The sequence below is a fragment of the Crocodylus porosus genome, unplaced genomic scaffold (assembly GCF_001723895.1).
Source record: "Crocodylus porosus isolate Cpor-Errol unplaced genomic scaffold, CroPor_comp1, whole genome shotgun sequence".
Lineage (NCBI taxonomy): Eukaryota > Metazoa > Chordata > Crocodylia > Crocodylidae > Crocodylus > Crocodylus porosus.
In genome coordinates, this window is record NW_017728943.1 from 70447223 (window position 1) to 70468777 (window position 21555).

Sequence of the window (21555 nt, forward strand, 5' to 3'; positions counted from 1 at the left end):
TGATCAAGAATCAGCTGATTGTCTGCTGGATTTGGGACTATACTGGGGATCTAATCAGTCCCAGTGCAGTCTCTATTGGCTGACCTTCAGCTGATTGCCTATCTTGAGGACCAGATGAGTTTCAGCCAGCTTCAGTGAGGTTCCCAGAGACAGCAGATGATCAGCTGATCATCATTTGGTTCCAGGGACAACACTAGGTCCTGTTCAAGCCTAGTGTGGTCCTGGAGCAAGTTGACAATCAGATGATCATTGGCCACCCACTTTCAAATTGTTGGTGTAGGAGGAGTCCAGGATTATGATCCCAGGATTCCCCTGTATGGGCAAGTAGGGCACCATTGGCATCTGACCACAACACCAAAATTTACATGTTCTGCCATACACATGTGGCATGGCATGAGATATGATTGTTGGGGTCAGGGATCAGATCCCATTGCACCTTTAAATGGAACTTCTGTCAGCAGCCTAAATGTTTACCCTTAAATAAATCATGTGATAAGGATTTGGTAAATTTGACTCTTGGTATTGCTTGTGATGGAAACTTAAGGGTATGTCAGTTCTGCTACTTGGCATTCATTTGAGGGTGCCTCTAAGCCAGGGGTGGGAAAAATATGGACCATGGGCCAGATCCGGCCTTCCAGGTGATTTCATCTGGCCCACAGGAACCCACCAATTAATTGTACCTTGCCCAGCCTGCGTGCTTCACTCCCACCCTTTTGTGTGGGAGGGCCTCAGCCTCAGCCCTGGCCCCAGCCCTGGCCAGCATGCACAGCTTCTGGGTGGGGCTGCTGCTGCCACTGCTGCAGCTACCACGGGACCTGCTCAGTTTCCCCAGCCTCCAGCAGCTCCTTTTTGTGTTGTTGCTGCAGTGCTTGTTCTGGGCAGCAGGTAGGGAAGTGGAGGCAGGTGGGGGAAACTGTAGATGGGTGGGAGTGCAGAGTGTGAGGTTGGTGGGAGTGTGGAGCCCAAGGCCTGGGGCCCACACCCAGCAGGACAGTGGGACTGCAGAGCTTAGATGGACAGGGTGTAGGTTTGTGGGGTGTGAGGGAGGGTGGGGGAGCCTTGGGGAGTTCCCCACATGCTCACCAAAACTCATTAAATGGCTCTCTAGTCAAAGTAATTGCTCACCACTGCCATAAATCGGTTGACCATTTCTATTTAAAAAAAGAAAAAACCCTATAAGGTCTGGGAGTTGTCCACTCAAAGCCCAGTAGCTCTGCTGATCTTTGGGAATTACCAACATGGCACCTAAAGTGTCCAGTTTATCCATAAAAATGCTAAATAGCAGAGGCAGAAACTCAGAGTTCTGTGTACCATGTAACTACTGTGTCTTCTTCTCTAATCTACAGAGACCACCCATAGGAATAACAGAATAATTCAGATAATGTCTACACTGCAAACTTGTGCCTGACACTGACGCACTCAAACATGCCAAGCTTCTCTGCACAGGTAGTAGGATAGGTCCATCTGCACTGTGCTGTGAGGTAGCACAGAGGTACACCAGTTGACATTGCTACTCAGCAGTATCAGTTCACCCATATGTAGCACACCATGGACACACCTATACTGCTTCTGATTCAGGAGGCAGCTTGCTGCTTGGGGTTCTTTGTTTGAAGAATGTGTTTCAGTCACAGTAAGTTTGCAGTCTAAACATGGCATCTGTTTCCATTTCCATGTGATACTTGTCACCTCGGCTGAGAGGACATCTGTCAAATTGCTGGTTATGATACCCATTTTCATAATGTAGGGGAACTGAACTGTCAAACTGTGACAATATTCTGTCGCTGTTGACCTAAGCAGTTTCTGATTGAAGATCTTCATATTCCTTTACCACTCCATGGCACTCTAAATGTCCATGTTCCTTCAAGATTACATTACAAATAAAAGTCTGTTTATTATTTTTATGCATAGCTAGTGAATGTAAAGATAACAAACCCATGATGTGAAACCAGGGCAAACTGAAATGCATGGTAAAAATTTATGTCTAGTAACTATACACAAGACATATCTACAGAAAAAAATGTTACAAACTTTCAAAGTAAGACTGGTTTAGTGATAAATGTTCCAAGTAGATGATAATTCTTTTTTCCTTGTTTGGTAAGAAACACAATTTTTGGTGGTTTATCTTCCTAATTCTCCAGAATATATAAGAACACTCTTGAACAATCAGCTAGCCTTTTCAAAGCTGAAGACTATTTAGCAGGATATGGAGAATTCGTTTGTGGTTCTATTAAAGCATCTCAAGAACTGTCTTGCCATTCAAGAAAGAACCAGATTTCACAACCTGAAATCATTACTGTAGCTGACATTGACAAGGTAAAACAATCCTACCCTGAAAGACAGGAATGCTTATTTAATGCAGTAGAACCATGAGACCAAATCTGAGGTCCTTACTCAGTGCTAGAATTTGGCTGGTCTCTGTGCAACAATGCACAAAAGGGAGGAAGAGCAACAGGTTAGCTTTTCTCTTGTGACATCCTGCTCCCTTCTCAGTTCATGGCTTGCCACAGATGCACAATGCATTTTGCTGTTTCTGGCTGTAAGTACTGAACAGAATTAATGTTGCTAGTGGGGTGAGGTGGTAGGCAGATGCTTTCTGTACAGCACAAGTGTCTGGGAAGTATTGAAATACCTGTGGAGGTGTCAAACTCATTTGACCCCACAGATCAGATTTGGACTGTGGGGCTTCTTGAGGGCTGGATGCCTGCTAGTGGGAGCAGCATTAAACCCCTTGGCAGCATTGGTACAGTTTGAGAACCTAGGGGTGCTCTGCTCCCCCTCTCTTTTTGCCTACCACCAATTTTAATCTCCAACAGTGATTAAAGAGCCCAATTTTTAGCAGAGGGAGAGTGCCAGTGTTAATCCCCTGGGTTCTGGAGGCACACTAATGCAGTATCTCTGGGAGCCACAGCAGCACATACTGATGCAGCAGCTCCAATGACAAACACAATGAGCTGGATCTAGCCCATGGAGGTAGTCCATCCAGCTCTTGCTCTACACCAATATGAATCAATGCTTGAAAAATAAAATGAAGTTCATAGTTTTTGCTAAATCCACTATTGACTTTACTGGCATTTTGAATAAGTGAAAAGCTTAATAGGATCTTAGAATTTGGCAAAAGATGAATAATGTAAATAGACAGGATTTTTAATTTACTGTTATTCTAGCATATAACATGATAATAAACGATATTTAAGATCTGATCTTTAAAATGTATAAGAATATCTTCAGGACTTTTTAAAGACATGCATTAAAGTTATCAGAATATAACAACAATAAGAATACTTGAAAATATGAAGGCTTCCTCAAGTTTACTATTAAACCTTTTAAAATAGACAAAAATAAAAAAGCTTTCGATTCATAAAATATCCACTGGGGGATACAAAAGTACTTCATGAAATTGGATATGTATTGTTCCCATTTTGCAGTTATTAAAATGAGGTGCAGACTGTTTTATGACTTTTTGAGTCTGTGGCAGAATTGGGAATAAATTCTGCATTACCTGGAGGACTACAAGTCCCCCCCTGTAATGGTTTAATCATTTCAATATGTCATCTCCAAGGTCAGAAATTCTGGTGTTCCCTACCCCCCCATCCAGAATAAGTATTTCTAATAGTTGTATGTTTTACATTGAATACTTTTACTCTGAATCCTTAATATTTAGCACCCTTATAACATTTGCAATATGTAGCATGCTACCTATGTTTTTGGTCATGAGACAGAATACTTCATTTTTTAAATTATGAAGTATCTACAACCAGAGCTGTCCCTTTTGTGGGGGAGAGTGAAATGGGGCAACCACCCAGGGCCCCGTGCTTTGTGGGGGTCCCATGGACAGTGCCTTACAGGCCCCACATCCAGCATCATTGGCAAGTGCTGAAGGAGCCACCACTCCGTGTGGCTGCCATGTGCCACCAGCTTTGCTCATCGCCACACCCCCACTCTGGCTGCTCACTCCCCGCCATCACATAGGTCGATATGCCCTAGACCCCATGCACCCCTATTATCAGCTCTGTCTGCAACAACTGATATTTGTATTTTATTATGTACTGTCCACTTTTCTTTAATGTTTATTTTTGTTTTGGGATGTAGTGTGAAAGAAAGCTTCTACATTAAAATAGAGTTTTAGTGTGTCTTTGCAATTTAGTAATAGCGGTGTGTTGATGCAGGTATTGGAAGACGTAAAAATCCATCTGGAAGAAGTGCAAGAATATGCAGCAATATTTGAAGTGAACATACATCTAAGAACTCCCTTTGAAAAATTTAATGAGAAAGATGGCATTCAGGAGGAGGATGTAGAGTCAACTGAGAAGGAAAATAATTGTTCAGTTACCTCACTAGAGCCTCTGAAGCAAAAGCTAGGTACAGATGGGTATTTGAGAAATTGTATATGGGGTAGCAGCAAAAGAACACATGAGGAACTATCAGAAAATACAAAGCAACAAGATACACTTCAATCTAACCGGCAAGGTAAGAGAAAAAGAGTCCTTAGAAACAGAGTTTCATATGTGAAACTCACAGGTAAATTACTGTTACTGAAAGACTATATTTACTCAAACATAAGACGGCCCTGAATATAAGGCATCCCCCTAATAATTTAATTATATATATGGAAAATTTAAAAATTTGTTATAGTTTTCCAGTATAGAATCTAATTGTTGGAGGCTTGCCTTGAATTTCTCCGCCTCCTACTGCTACAGTCAGGGAAATAAATTGGGGGTGGGGGTCAGGTAGCCCCTTGCCCTCTGGTCCCCCAGCTTCTTTTCCTTGCAGCCCATTTCCCTTGCTTACTATCAGACCCTGCTCTCCTAGTGTACATGGAAGTGAGGGACAAATTTTAAACACTGACTTTGAAATAAACATGTTGTAATTTAGTTCATCTAGAATTGCTGCATTTTTATGTTTTTAAAACTACTGCAAATTTTAGCACAGGTACTTCACAAACACACTTTTAAGCAGCACTTTGTACTATATATAAGTATATACAAAACTATTAGATGTGTGCGAAGCGGGCCCTATTCGATTTGGATTTGGATTTGGCCCGTATTCAGGGACAGTGATTCAATTTGTTGATTCGTATCTGTAGCAGGGCACTAAGGTGCCTGCTACTGACAACAGTAATATGAGCTCAGCTGTCAGTCACCAGAGCAGCATAGTCTGGTCAGCTGACTGGAAGGGGCAGAGCTGGCCTATATAAACAGCGAGGCTGAGGCCAGAGTTGGTTCCCTTCTGGCAGCTGAGGAAGCGGGAGCTCTGCCAGAGTAAGCAGAGCAGGGAAGCCAGATGGCCTGAGCAGTTGCGGGGTGATGATACTGGGGGGAGGAAACCGTAGTAGGGATATGGATGAAGGTTAGCCAGTTTGGCTTGGAATTTATTTTGTAACCCAGGAGTTTGCTGTTTTTGTTTGTTGTTACACCGGAGGACCGGGTGAGGCTGTAGGGGTGGAGGAGGCCTCATAGGAGCTCCCCAGTAGTGGGGGGGTTCCTGGCGCTGGAAAGGGTGCTGCGTTTTGGGGTTTCCCGACCCCGGCCCCAGTGTGGGCAGCGTCAGGAGGAGCCCAGTGTGGGTGCAGGAGAGAGGCCCCAGTGCGGGCGGGGAATCGCGAGGCAAGGCCCTGGCGCGGGCTGCGAGAGCCACGGGGAGACAGGCCCCGGTGCGGGCTGCGAGAGCCACAGGAGAAGCCAGGAGGCACCCGCGAGGGCACAGGCGGGCAACGGAGACGAGTCCGGGAACCCGTGAGGGCATGGGTGACGATGGGAATCACGTGCAGCCCAGAGGTGGGAGTGCACTGGGTGACTAGACCGAGCCAAGATACATCAAGGCACCGTGCCATAAAGGGTAGAAAGGCAGCCTCCCCTTTACTATATCAACATCAAAGATGTGGCGGGCGAGATAAAGAGGTGCATTTAAGACTGATTTGGCACAGTAGCAGGGCACTAGGGGAGTTCACGGCACCCCTAGGTCGCGTCCTGCCACAGTATCACTGTTCCTGTTTCGATTTGGCTGAATCCAGATCTGAAGATTTGATGCTGATTCAGAGAAGCAGTGGTTAAGACATAGAAACAGCTTTAAATGTTTTCTGTACATACCTCTAGGTAGCAGCAGCATGTGAGTGCTGCAGTACTGGGGCACATGGTGTATCCCACAGAAGTGCAAGGGGCTCCCCAGCACACTGGGCAGCAGACCCAGAAGTGGACCTATCGGCTGTGGGGGAACCCCAGGTGCCCCCCCCAGACCCAGGAGACACCTGGGGGAGCGCACTGGGGGCTCCTGCATGCTCCCTGGCAGACCTGGAAGTGGACCGGAAGCACTGGGTCTGCTGCTGAGCATGCTGGGGGAGCCCCTGCATTTCTGTAGGAGTCTCCATGCACCCCAACATCACAGCACTCACGAGCCCCTCCTACCTAGAGGTATGTAGAAAAAACATTTAAAGCTGTTTCTATATCCAAATTGCCGAATCTTTCTGAATCTCTCTGAATGGATTCAGAGAGATTAAAGGGTCCTCTGATTCAATTCAGTTAGAGATTCAGCCACCAAATTGGGCCAAATTGAATCGGGGACCAAAGCTTTGCACAGCCCTACAAACTATGCATAATATTAGTCCAAAGCCAAAAAGCTCATGATTTTCCATATAGTTCATTGGGCTGGGCCCCAGCAGAATCAATAGCATTCAAGCCACAATGACGCCAAAGCTCAGTACTGCTCAGTATGTATGTATACTCCATTGTCGAATGGGGATGCTATATGGCCTTGGTCTTTGTCAACTGGGAGCACTGCTAGGGTGAACTGTTAGGAAAGTAAGAATATCTTACAGTCACCTGACCTGGACTGCCTGCTTCTCGTTTGCCACGCCTTGATGTTGATAAAATTTGTAGGGAGGTGGATCGAAGGCTGAACGACAATCTTCTGTGCCCACCCAGGCCAACTCCTCTTAGTCATGCTCCTTCCTTCCCTGACACCCCACCCTCACCTCATCCTGTGTTCACTAGGGTCAGTAAGTCATTGCCCACTCTGGATGTCATGTTTGTATAGTTTCCATATCAGTGTGGAAAAAGTGGAAAAAAAATAACTACCACAGTCCACCTTTGGTCTAAGATTGGCTTTATCAAAAATCAAAGTCACTCCATTCAGGCCCAGTCCCCTAGCTTCCAGGGTTCTTTTATGGTATGTCCAAGAAAATGGGCAGTGCCCCTGCAGTTCAACAACTAAATTAGTGAGTCCAGTCCCCTTGCTAGTGACCCAACTAAATGAATCAATTAAGCCAATTTCTTCCCAGGTGCTTCTTCCACCAAAACCATTAAGACCATGAATTATTTGGCAGTTCCTCAAGATGAACCAATTCAACCAATCGGCTTCTCTCAGATAGATTAATTAGATCTGCCTGGCTTCCCTGAATAAATCAATTAACTTCATCAAAGTCTCATGCTTAAATAAATCAACACAGTCTATCAGTCAATTGAATCCATCTAAGTTTCAGGCTAATTAAATAAGCCAATAAATTTCCTGAAAAGTTGTTTTGTTTGTTTGTTTGTTTGTTTGTTTTAAACTAAGCTATCCAGTCCCCATTCACTGGCCTTACTGGTATTTCCCCTCGGCAGGAGAAAGATCCAGTTCTTTCAACAGTAAGCCTTCCCACTGACTACCTGGTTCAAAGGGGTGCTTCTTAAGGCTATCTTTTGATGCAGCTTTTTCAGTGCTGTGACACGATATTCTGGGTGCTCCTCTGAGCACCCAGACTATGGAGCTTTTCTCCTCCTCTGTCCAGACTGAGCTGATAGATAGCACTCCCACTGTGGTGCAGCTCCATCTGGCCACTTATCTACGGTCCCTTCTTTCCTCCAAATCATGCGGGACCACTGGGAATCCTGCTGGCTTCTGGGCATCCTCTAATCTGGAGTGAGCAGAAGCTCATAAAATGGGGCTCTTGCTTTCCCCACAGTTCTGCCACTGCTACTGTCACTGTGGGTAAGTATGGGGAGCCTGCAGCCTTCACTGGGCTTTTCTCTGGAACCCCTCTTCTCCCTTCACATCTACATACCCACCACAAAGGATCTGTGTGCTAATTATCCCTGCTTTCATGACTGGACCTGGGTGTTCTTGTCAAGAGGCCTGGGTTCCTCCAAAATTTTATTTGCGAATGAGGCACAGATCAACCTGGTCCAACTCCACTTTGTGGGGGGGCAGAGCCACACTAATCATATGTGACAGATTGAAAGAAGGAATGACTGAGGGATTCTGGGTGAACTCCCAGAATATGTGCCACCTCTGTGTGGTTTTGACCTAAGTGCACTAGACCCATATTCATCTGAAAATGGACTATATATTTGTACAATGTATCTTGAGGAACAAAAATCACTATTAAAGTAACCCTCTATGTTATTGTATTATTATTAGTCCATCAGGATTTTTACTGGAATTTTGGTTTAGATTTTGTTGTTATTGCTTAGGATGTTTCTAGCTGAACTCATTCAACTCATTCGTATTATTGTCCCTATAAAAAGACAGTGATGTCATAAGAATCTGTTTTTCCTATCCTCATCTGCTAGGAGGTGTGGATACTGTTTGGGTTGATTGACATGTTGAGAGGAGATGATGATGGTGATTGATTATTCAAACAATCTTGACTCAAAGGTTTATGGCATAATAAATCAGATCTCAATACATTTGTCTGTTCATTGCTAATCGTGTTGCCAGATTGATCCCCAATTCTGTCCGCTGGTCTCATTACTATTTTCTACAATACCTTTGTTTCTTTTTTATTCCTCTATAACAGGCATGAAGGTCAATTCTGAATCAGATAATGAGGAGGAATTAACATCTGCATGGTAAATATAATCTTAGAAACTGATGTCAAACCTGATTTTTGTGTTTAAGATCTGATAGCTTCATGGTGAAATTTTTCATTGAAAATGCTGTATTACTGCAAAAATACTATTGAGAACTTTTCCTAAATTACGGAATATGTTGATTGTTTTCATTCTAGTACTTCATCATTCTGTACAGATATAGTTTTAATTCCCAATAGAAGAGAGTTTTCAAAACAGTTACAAAGAATTGTGGATGGATTAGAAAACACTACTGGTAGGTATAACTTTTGATATAATTTCTGTAAACTGTATATTAAAGAACACATAATATGAAGCACAGAACAAGAAAAGGAGAGGCTGGCAGAATTCTGTAGAGTGGAAAGAAGAGAGTAATTAAAAAAACATGGGAGGGAAAATGGACACAAAAGAAGAGAGAAAAAATAGAGCATAAGAGGGAGCATAAAAAAAGGAAGGAAGGTGGCAGATGCAAAAAGTAGAGGAAGAATGGGAGTGGGCCTAACATTGGTGGTGGTCCAACTCTGTCTCTACCAATCCTGTTTCTTTGCATAATTCTTGCACTGACACTTGTATACACTACTGAATTCTAGAGGCAGCTGATCATATGTTCCCTTTGGAAGTTCATTGAACTATTATGCCATAAACAGCTTATTTCTTTTCACATTGTGTAATTTCAGGACTTTGTTTATTTAAATGCGGTAGATAGAAATAATTTGAGTGGGAATTCAAAAAGTAAAGCGTTATAGGAGTACTTCAGTTATGAAGTTATCCTTGGCAGAGAGGTCTCATTTTCCTCATTTTGTAATTTGACTGGCATGTACAAACTTCAATAACCTATATCCTTGCTTGGTAGACTGGGTCTCCTATTGGTTTACAGTGGCTTGAAAGGTCCAGTCAGAGGTGAGATGGGATGTGGATGTGTCTTTGTCTTAACATAACGCCCAAGAACAAAGTTGGCAACCTACTTCCTGCGGGCCTGATTGAGCCCAGGAAGGTCAGAGCCAGTCCAGGGCAGCACAGGGGATCAGACAATACACAGCTATATTGAGCTGCCCACCCCTTCCATAGCAGCCTCCTTTGCAGCCTAACTCAATTGTTTTCCACTCTATGAACATTTTGACAACGATGGCCAGTAACAGAAGTTTTTATAGGAGACTTAGTCATATGCTTTGGGTTGCCATTTTGTGCAGTTCATTACGAAACTTTTAGTGTTAAGCAACTGATTTTTAATGGTCCCTTGAGTGCTCACATAAGCCATATATCACTGCATTTATGAGGGGTGATCAAAAAGTTATAAGACTTAGCATTTATTTTAAAGAATAGTGTACAAACAACATTTTTATGAGCTGTCCCCTTCAAAGTAATCTCCCCCAGGTGATATGCACTTGTCCCAGCGTTCCTGCCACTTTCAGAAGCGATGCTGGAAGTCTTCAACTGTGAGTTTCTTGAGTTCTGCTTTTACATTCTTATGGATGGTTGGAATGTCATCAAATCTCCTTCCTTTCAGCTTCATTTTGATTTTTGGGAACAGAAAAAAATCACATGAGGCAAAGTCAGGTGAATATGGAGGGTGTGGTATCACAGGAATGTTTTTTTCAGCCAAAAATTCTTGAATGGAGACAGCAGTGTGTGAAGGAGCGTTGTCATGGTGCAGAAACCGTCAACCATTTTCACACAGCAAGCAGCAGTCTCTTCTAACTTTATCCCTCAATCGAATCAAAACCTCTTTGTAAAAGGCCTATTGTTTGACCTCTCGGTACAAATTCCTGATGAACAATACCCCAAACATCAAGTCTTAGAACTTTTTGATCAAACCTCATGTATATCTGGAAAGAACATGAGGTAGATTATTTTGCATATTGTTGTACAGCATTATGAAGTTGAAAAACATTGATTTTAGTTATAGCAGATAACAACTAATTTGGAAATTTAGTTATATGCAACAACCTTACATTCCTCATGCCAAACACAGATGGATGTACGTTTTCCTGTCTGTTTAAAAAACCAGGAATGTATTATTTAAACATTTACATATATGCATGTGTAGCGGGCTCAAGACAATCTGTTTGGTGTCAGACATTGCCTAGTGGTTGGACTGGCCTGCTTTCAGCTCCTGCTTTCTCTACTTTTCCTCCTACCTCTTTCCTGCCATGATTTGATCTTTACAGTTTTCTTAGTTGGAGAGGCTGATGGCAAAGACAAGGTAGCCTCTTCCTTGTTTCCTTTGTCTGGTACGCTATCCTTCAAGGCTTCTCTGCATAAACTCTTTGGGGTGAATCTCACCTTTTAAAACCTTCCCAGTCCAATGTTAAAGGTAATAATCATTATCTCCAGCTGCCCCCATAAGCATATCCATGCCTTGTAGATGTTGTCAACTGTTCTTGAGAGGCACCTTGCCTCCATACACAATCTGGCCACAATCGGGCCTCCAAGCACTTGTCAGGGTCTTGGTCTTCCCAGGTTTTTGCCCCCTTTTCCTTGCTAAGCTCACTTAGCTAGGCCCACCACACCAGAGCCCAGCTTATGAGCTGCAGCCTTCTCAGATTCTAGGTTCCTGGCCCCAGTTTTGCCCTTGTGGCCTATAAACCTGGTCCTCCCAGCTTCCAGCCATCTCCGGCTTACACCCTGCCCCAGCAGGGTACAAAGCCTTGGTGTGGTCTCCCTGCCACTCTGCTATGGCCTCCTCCCACACTTATACAACCACCCTAGTCCACCAAGCAATCTTAACCAAAAAAAGGTTAGCTGAAGCTTTGATATGATTTCTTCCCCACCCAAGGTACAATACTTCTAAAGGAAACATGAAAAAAAATCGCAGGCACTACTGCTTTAACAGGATTCCACTCTCCACATGAAAAAAAACTTCACTCCACTGAACGGTCTGAGCTGCCCTGGTTGATAGCACCTCCTGAGGTCTCAGCATCTGGGTCACAGAGTCTCCCTGTGCCTGTAATACAAAAGCTTCTGAGTCTCTGCCTTTCCCCCCAGTGAACACATTCATAGACATGAGGGCTGGAAGGGACCTTGGAACATCTTTTAGTCCAGACCCCTGCCCCAGGGGCAGGGGTCATAGGATCCCAGTAAGATAAACATCCAAATGTCTCTTGAAGGCGTTCAAAGTAGATGCTTGAACTACCTCCGGCAGCAATCTATTCCAGACCTTGGGGACTCAGACAGTAAAGAAATTCTTCCTTTTGTCCAGTATGAAACAGTCATGTGACTCTTCAACCTTGTCATCCCTTGGGGTGCTCTGGTGAACAGACGTTCCCCCAGATCCTGGTGAGCACCCTTTATAAACTTATAGGCAGAAAACTTATATTCCTTCGTCACTGGCCAAGTTCCTTTCTCTCTCCATCTCTCTCTCTTAACACCTCTGCCCCCTCCAGCCTTGGGGCAGGCCTTATGTATAGGAGACCACCTTCTCCCTGCCAATTGCAAGCCTCCTCTCCTGCCAGGAATTTTTGATCTCCCAATTGATAGTCCCTGTTCCTGCTGTTCTATTCCCTTAAAGGGACAGGATCCCTGTTCTCCTGATGCAGTTCTTTCTGTCTTAGGCCTTCTGCTCTAATCTCTGTCTCTCTCTCCCTTGCTCTCAGCAGAGTAACAGGATTAGGGTTCCCTGTTACAGCTTGTTAAAAACTATTACACTTGTTTGCAGATTTAATATTTGAGCATATTTAGATACTAAGGGACAAATTCACCCTTGGCATAAAGCTGGCTATATTGTTGACTTCAGAACATTGCTGTGATGGATGGAGCCCTATTGAATATCTTCTTTGTATTTATCATGTCAGCAGAATTTGGTAACCATACTTGTGGACGTTCTGTTCTGTTCTGTTATTGCAATCACTGATACAAACCAGCTTTTAGTGACAGTTGTAGGCAAAGAAATAAATGTACATTATTCTTAACTCCTGCATATTAAGTTTATATTTTTATGCCATGCTAATTTGTTGCTTCTTTATACTAATATTATTCTTATTTATAAGCAACAAATTAATCTTTCAACTGTTGGAATCCACCCATAACTAGGTAGAGTGCCAGGTTTTATATGTGAAATAAAACAGATCACTTTGAAATAATGGTAAATTTTAGAGTACATAGAAACCCTCTGGGTTGAAATCCGTGGGGAACACAGTACAGGGGATACTATGGTCGGGGTCTACTACAGACCCCCTACCCGGAGTCAAGACCTTGATGAGGAATTCACCAGAGAATTCAAGTCAGCCGGCCCTGATGGGTTATACCCAAGGGTACTCAGGAAGCTGGCAAACATCACAGCCCCTGGCATGGATCTTCAAGAGCTCTTAGCGCTCTGGTGAAGTGCCTGATGATTGGAAGAGGGCCAATGTCATGCCTATCTTCAAGAAAGGGAGGAAAGTAGATCCGGCTAACTACAGGCCCATCAGCCTGACCTCTATCCTGAGGAAGGTCCTGGAAAAGATTATCAAAGAGGCTGTCCTTAACAGACTAGCTGAAGGCAATATCCTGAGGGATACCCAACATGGGTTTATTGTGGATAGGTCTTGCCTGACCAATCTCATTTCCTTTTATGACCAGGTGACTTATCACCTGGACAAGGGGGAAGAGATCGATGTTGCATATCTTGACTTTAAAAAAGCCTTCGACCTGGTATCCCACGTTCACCTGTTGGCTAAACTGGCTAACTGCCGCCGTGACCTCACCATGATCCGCTGGCTGGGGAATTGGCTCGTGGTAGGACCTAGAGGGTGGTGGTCGATGGGAGCCAATCGTCTTGGTGTGCTGTGATCAGTGGGGTCCCTCAAGGCTCTGTCCTAGGGCCTATACTATTTAACATCTTCATCAATGGTGCAGACATTGGTGTTAGAACTGGACTGGCCAAGTTTGCTGATGACACCAAACTCTGGGATAAAGCATCCACACCTGGGGACAGGAGGGTGATCCAGGCGGATCTTGACAGGCTCAGAAAATGGGTGGACAAGAACCTGATGGTGTTCAACACTGAAAAATGCAAGGTTCTCTACCTTGGGAGGAAAAACCTGCAGCATGCTTATAGGCTCGGCAGTGCGTCGCTGGTTAGCACTACAGATGAAAGGGACTTGGGGGTCATGATTAACTACAAAATGAACATGAGCCTTCAGCATGATGCTGCGGCTAGTAAAGTGAGCAAAATGCTGGCTTGCAACCATAGATGCTTCTCAAGTAAATCCCGGGACTTCATTCTCCCATTGTACTCAGCCTTGGTGAGGCCGCAACTGGAGTACTGCATCCAGTTTTGGGCTCTGCAATTCAAAAAGGATGTGGAGAAGCTTGAGAGGGTGCAGAGGAGAGCCACGTGCATGATGAGAGGTCAGGAAAACAGACCTTATGATGAGAGGCTGAGGGCTATGAGGCTCTTCAGCCTGGAAAAGCGCAGCCTCAGGGTTGATCTGGTGGCCACCTATAAGTTTATCAGGGGTGCTCATCAGGATCTGGGGGAACGTCTGTTCACCAGAGCGCCCCAAGGGATGACAAGGTCGAACAGTCACAAACTTCACCATAACCGATTCAGGATGGACATAAGAAAGAACTTCTTCACTGTCCAAGCCCCCAAGTTTTGGAATAGACTGCCACCGGAGGCGGTTCAAGCACCCACTTTGAATGCCTTCAAGACACATTTGGATGCTTATCTTGCTGGGATCCTATGATCCCTGCTGACTTCCTGCTCCTGGGGCAGGGGATTGGACTCGATGATCCTCCAGGGTCCCTTCCAGCCCAAATGTCTATGAAATCTATGAAAATAAGAACCTAAGAATTCATATTTAAATGTATTCTGTGGGTTGTGGGATTTTTACATTATGTATTCTTTTAGCAAATTGCTCATCATGAATGATGGGTGGATGGGGGGAATGGAGCACCATCACTCAGTGCCACCGCTCTGCCTCTGGCCCCATGTGCCCCCCTGCCACTCCACCCCATGTTTGACTGGTGCCATCTTAATCGTGGGGGACATGTGCCCCACCTGCGACCAGCCCCACCAACTGATCTTGCTGCCTGGACTGGGAGGGGTCCCCCCATGGGCAGTCTTGTAGGCCAGGGGGGAACCCCACGGCCAATCCCGCTATGGCGAATTGCTGCAGCTGCTTCTGGGAGTGACTGCAGCCACTTCTGGGAGTGGCTGCAGTGATCGGCCAGCACCTGCAGGGCAGGCACTGGTGGTCTTGCGTTCCCCCCCACCCATTACTTAAGTGGCGAGTGCAGCCAGTCAGAGGGTGCACCAGCACTCTCAGAGGGTGCATGTGCATCCCCATACGCATCTCCACTGCTCCACCCTGTGCCACACCTGGGTCCCAGGAATTGGGGGTGGGGGGCGGCTTGCATACAGCAGCAGCTGCTGACAACCCATGCTCCACACTGCCACTGGTTCATGTCTGGCCACATGCAACATTCCCCCACCCTGTCTCTCCTCCCTCTCTCTTCCCATCTACACTGCTGCCTCTCCCTGTCTGCCAGCTGTTGTTGGGGCCTGGTAGCAGTGGTGGCAGCAGAGGGGGGAGGGCACAGAAGTGGCAAGCTGATATTGCCACCGGAAACCCCCACATTCCCCATCCTGCCCCCCTCTCTCCCTCTTTTCCTCCCCTCTTCCCTGCTGCCTCCCCCTCCTTGCAGGGCAAGGCCAGCACTCTGCACCTCCGTTGCCTCCAAGGAGCAGGGCTGGGGGCAGTGAAGCCAGCACCCCCGCTCCATCCCCTCTGTTCCCACTGTCATGGCAGCACTTCGCCGCACCACTACCATTGCCTCCTGTCTGGAATGCTCTTGGAGCCATCTGATTGGTTGTTTCAGTCAGCATTGTGATTGGCTGCCAAGACAACCAATCAGAGTGTGACTAAAGCATTACAGACAGACAGACAGACTAAGGCTTTTATTATATTAGAATTAAGAGACTGTCACAATCAGTTGTATGGAGAAAAGAAGGTATTGATGTAGAACTTGCGTCAGTGGAGACTGCATATTATATAGCTCTTTTGTCATATATCTCTTTATATTTTAATTCTGGGAATCTTCTTATACAATTAACTTTTTAATAATTTCTTTTTAGCTCAGGTTATTCCATTTAATCAGGATCCTCATCTGTTGGTCTTCACTCAGTGTTTACATAAAAAGATGCAGTCACCTGAAAGTTGTACTGAGTTGTGCCAAAAGCAGTACCCAGTTCCATGGCCAAATTGGGAACTCATTCTAGGGACAGATCCATGCTATGAAAACAATGTGCGTGCTGCAATTCAGGAAAAGTAGCTAAGTAACATACTTTAGTCATAAAAGTATTATATACATCAATCTATAGTTAAGTGCTAATAGTGTGTTCAGTAGTGCCAAAACAGAAAATGAGGAAGTTCCTGTCCTGAAAAATTAACCTTCTAGTAAGAGACGCACTGAATACTCTGGGAAACCCAGAACTGGAAACACCTGGAAAAAATGTAATTAACTTACTTTTTGTGGCTGTCATATAGGAATTAATTTTTTAGTCAGGAATCTGAGGAGGAAGGTACAAATGAGATATACACCATACACATTTAAATATTAGAAAGTATAATTCCATGGTTTTCTGCAAAAGTTCAGCTTATATACTTCGATGATAATACCTTGGAAAATGATATACACTTACAAAAATATCACTGGATACCTTAATCACAGAGAAAATTGAACATAATTTTAACGGTGTCAATGATATTTTGTAACTTTTTCTTACAATATCTAACTTTATTTTACAATATTTAATCCACAGATTGCCACTCTTCTGTCTGTTCTTAGTAGCTCAATGGCACAAGTTGAATCTTACAGCAGAAACTTTATGCAGTATTGTAAGATAGTGGATGAAGCTAAAATTATGAATATCAGAATCTCAAAACTACAAAGAGAATTGTCTTCTGATGATTTTAGGAATATTCTAGATAAGTATACATGTGATATAAAAGAAATAATATGCATGACTACCGAAAGACGAATCCATATGATTAAGGTCAAAAGTTTTAACTATCAGACAGACTGTCTGCCATATTTTGAAGGCCTACTTAATATAATACGTTCATCTTTGAATACTCTAATTGAAGCAAGGAGTACATATCTTTTAGATGTAAGTGGCTTTGATAAATTTTATTAAACAGATATGTAGGGGTAAATAAATGAAAATATACTGCATGATTTTATTCCATATATTTATAAATCAGCAATATCCTGTGATCAAATACTGTTTTATGGCAATAAGGTTATTGGACAATTATGGAGTACTAATTGTTGGAGTTCTGAATGAAAACCTTAAGTATAGTTTTTTTGAAAATGTCATATGGGATTCTGCATTTTTTTGTTTCCATATTTATCACATTTTTCTTGGAAATTGATTAATTTGCTTTCTTTTCTGATTTCCAGCTTTGTGTTTTTATTTACCAATCTAAAAATCATGAGGTTAGAAGGGACCTCAAGGATCACCTAGTGCAACCCCTCTGCAGATTCAGGACTTGCTGTTCCTAAATCATTGCAGGCCAACCCTTTTGGCAAGCAGGCCACAAATTAACCTTGCATCCTCCCCAAGTGCCACTCTAATCCTGTTCTCTTGCCTGATCTGCTGCTCTGCTTTCTGCTTCCTACCCTGTGCTCCCTGTCTGGTTTGCTGCTTTGCTTTCCGCTTCCTGCTCTATCTGCCACTGTGCTGCCTGTCCCTTCCCTGGTCTACTGCATCCCCCACACACAGAAACTGCCTGTGCCACTTGGGGTAAATTGCTGCAGGATGGCCACCCCCGTCTATGACCATCTCAGATAGGCATCCCTCAGGCCTCTTGAAAATCTCTAGCAAATATGATGCTGAAACTTCCATAAATAACTTGTTCCATTCTCCTATTTTTATGGTTAGGAAGTTTTCCCTGAGATTTGGAATAATTCTTGTTTGCTGTAGTTGAAGCCCATTGCTACTTTTCCTATTATCTTTGGTAACTGTAGCAGTTTATTTTACAGAATCCATCCTCATGTTTTATAAGTTTTGCACTGATAAATGAATTCTTGATTGCAAGATTCATGGCAGGCTGTATGTTGTGTTGTATTCTCTCTTCTTCCCAAATTTTAGGAAGATGTGCTTGGTGTACATGAGGCATCTTGAAAATTGTTTTTATAACAGTAATTGTAACTTTATAAAGGGGAGGGCTTGGCAACCAATTCTTAAATCAGTCAGACTTTGAGTTAATCCATGTCACATGTTAACCTGAGTGTCTGAGTTACAAAGTGGTCTTGAGGAGGATAGGCAGCACCATCTTTTATTATAATACCCTGTTTCTATAGAAGCTAAATTTGCTGTTATTGTTGTAAACCAGGGTCAGTCACAATGTGAAAAGACTGAGAACTACTGAATTTATTTTATAATTTTATTTGGCAACTCATTCCATAGTCCAGCTTTCCCCTTCTCTCTCAAGGTAAAAAAGCTTTGGCCTTAATTCTTTTTTGTATACACAAGTATGTGCTTTTCTGTACCATGGTTGAGTAGGTATTTAAAATGGATTACTTTATATTGTCAGAAAAATGTGAAGTAGCTGGCCCTCCATCTTCATCCAAAATAAATTTTATGTTGTTATTTTATTAACTATATTGTTCTAATCTTTCTTTAAATCTTATGATCGTAAAACAGAGGATGTGTCTACACGAGATGATTTACTGTGCAGTAGCTAAGTTTACTATGTAGTAAACATGTGCGTCTACACGTGCACGCTTTACTGAACAGTAAACCTCACTAATTGTGAGTAAATTTCCTACCTGCAGATACAAGTAGCATATTTACTTGCAATTACTTACTGCGCGGTAGCTCTCATGTAGACACCTGACTGGGATCAAATCCTCTTCCCTTTGGCTGACTACCAGGGGGTGGGAGATTGCTTCCTGTCCTTGGGAGCTGCCTGCTGCCAGGGTGGGCTCCACCACCGAAGCCCAGGTGGGGACTACATTCCCCTGCCCCGGCAATGCAGAGCTTCAAGTCCTCCACTCAGAGATAATTATCAGGGAGCAGGGGTTGGGAGATGCAGTGTCCCAACCCAACCAGGAGACAGCTGTCTCCTGGCTCAGTGTTCCCTGCCAGCCCCTGGGCTAGCACCCAGGGGGAACCTAGAGCTCACCCTGGTGGCAGCAGGTGCCCATTGCAGGGCCCCAGGAAGTGGGAGCAGATTGCTACCATTAACAGCAAACCTGCTCCTGCTTGCCTGCAAGTATAGCTGCCTGCCTGGGAGTGTTTATTTGTAAGTAAACTGCTCCCACATCAAATGCACATGTAGACACGCCCAGGGAAACTATAAAAACTGTAGAGATTTTGAAAGTTAGGGTCCTGTTTTATAGTGTGTTGTAACGTGTTATAATGGAAAAAATTCTAATTAATATTTCAATTATCTTAGGTGATCCATTCAGCATTTACAAAGCTGAACAAAGAGCTAACAACAGCAGAAGATTTTATTGAGCATTTGACTTTGTTGAACCAAACTTCTGAATCACTACCAGTACTGGAGGCTCAATATAACAATCTCTCCCAACTCTGTTGTATTGCAAGATTATATGCTATCTATATTCCAGCTGAGCAGTTTGCCCTATATCAGACCCTTTCTTGCAGCTTGCATGATCTTAAATCAACTCTCTTAATTTGTGAAAAAAAGAAGAATGATAATATTATAAAATTCAGTGGAGATTTGGATGGATATATTGACAGTCTACAGTTTGAACTTAAGAAATTTAAAAACAAAGTAAGTTACTGATAGATTAGGAAAACTTGTTTTTATCTTTCAAAGTAGTCCAGTTTAGTGGTCTGAAAATGAGTTTAAGAACCAGGTAGTGTTAGAGTGACGTTGTACCTGTGATGGCCCAGGAATTATGCAAGAGGCAAGGATTTTTTAGGGTGATATCTTTTATTGGACCAACTGCATAGTTGGGATAGAGTTAGACAATAGGGGTGTGCAGAGCAGGCCCTATTCTATTTGGTTTCAGCCCAAATTGGGGATGGTGATTCAGTTTGTTGATTCAGATGACTGTCCCTGATTTGATTTGGCTGAACCTGAAGATTGGATGCTGATTCAGAGAATCAGCAATTCGGACATAGATACAGCTTTAAATGTTTTTTCTACATACCTCAGGATACTAGCATGGCTTGTGAACACTGCGCTGCTGGGACAGATGGAGCATCCCCACAGGAGTGCAGGGCCCCCCCGCCATGTGCTTGGTGGTGAAACTGGAAGTGGACAAGAAGTACTTCCAGTACACTTCCAGGTCCAATGGGGTGTGTACAGGGCCCCCCTCCCCACACGCTCATGGCTCGGCAACCCCAGACCTAGGAGGCACCAGTCACTGAGCCAGGGAGGCATGGGGGGTTGCCCAGCACACTCTCCAGTGGACCTGGAAGTGGACTGGAAGTGCTTCTGGTCCACTTCCCAGTCTGCTGCCAAGTGTGCTGGGGAACCCCCCCGTGCTTCTGTGGGACACTTCATGCACCCCAGCATCACAGCATTCATGAGCTGCCTGCTACCTAGAAGTATGTAGACAAAACATTTAAAGCTGTGTCTATGTCCAAAACTTTCCAAATCAAATCTCTCTGAATCAATTCGGAGGGTTCCAGTTCAATTTGGAGAGATTAAAGCGTCCTCTGATTCCATTCAGATTCAGAGATTCAGCCACTGAATTGAATCAGGGACCAAAGCTTCACACAGCCCTATTAGACAAGCTTTTGAATGCAAGCCGTTCTTCACCAGGTTTGAGCCCAAAGATACGTCACTCTAAGAAATCCTTGCCTCTTTTAAGAACCAGAAAATACTGAATTCTCTTCCTTACTTGGACAGGAACTCCTCTTATGGCTTTGGGCAAGTCCCTAATATTTCTGCATCTCATCTCTCCCATCTTTAAAGTATGTATAATAATACTTATATAGCAAACATAATAAATTAACATGGGCTAATTATGTAAAATTGTAGTAAATATCCCAATTCAACAAAGCACTTACGCAAGCACTTAACTCACACTGACATTAATTTACTTTTTATTACATTAATAACAAGTACTAACCCTTTTAAGGAACCCAATGTACTAAGCTCTGTACAAACATAAATAAAAACACTGCTTCTGGCAAAAAGAGTTTATTCAGTCTTAGGTAAAGGCAGGGAAATGCATCATTTAAGACCTGTTAATAAATATAATCTGTCTTTTCCTTTTTTGTGTCCTTGTGACAAGGTACTTAGCAAAATTTTCAAATTCATTGGGATGTGCCATAAGGATACACATTTAGTAAATTCCACAAAACTAGGTAGATTACTTACCTTTTCTACTCATAATGGAAAGGTCAGGAATCTCCCTTCTTCAATTGTTATAAGCTGTTGTCTAATTTTCAGCCTATATTCACGCCATGTTACAGCTATTTGTTCTTGTACCAACATTATTCTTAAACTTGAATAGGTCTTTTTCCTTTCTGCTGTTTACTCCCTGATATATTTACAGAGAGCAGGAGTATCCTTTCTTAGCCTTTGTTTTGCAAAATCAGGCAAGCCAAGTTCATTTACTCATTCCTGTCGGATCAGTTTTCCATTCTACTAGGCACTGAACCAGATGACCCTTGAGGTTTTTTCTAACCTTATAATTCCTTGATTCCCATGAGCATCCTCCTATCCATTCTCTGCTCTTGTTCCAGTTTGAGTGAATCTTTCCTAAATATCGGTGCCAGAATTATACATAAAATTCCATATGTCATACTGTGATCTTCTGGTAC

General features: G+C 43.5%; 1 protein-coding gene across 1 annotated transcript in view; it reads left to right on the plus strand.

Annotated features, from left to right (window-relative positions):
- Positions 1-21555, plus strand: part of DNAH14 (dynein axonemal heavy chain 14) — a gene marked incomplete at its 5' end in the record, with an annotated part of 314106 nt that overhangs the window by 23383 nt on the left and 269168 nt on the right. The window contains 7 exons of the mRNA XM_019548582.1: positions 2168-2313; positions 4167-4467; positions 8771-8822; positions 8981-9078; positions 15880-15963; positions 16541-16935; positions 19208-19549. Coding sequence (XP_019404127.1) covers positions 2168-2313; positions 4167-4467; positions 8771-8822; positions 8981-9078; positions 15880-15963; positions 16541-16935; positions 19208-19549 — 1418 coding nt within the window. The remainder of the gene's footprint in view (positions 1-2167; positions 2314-4166; positions 4468-8770; positions 8823-8980; positions 9079-15879; positions 15964-16540; positions 16936-19207; positions 19550-21555) is intronic.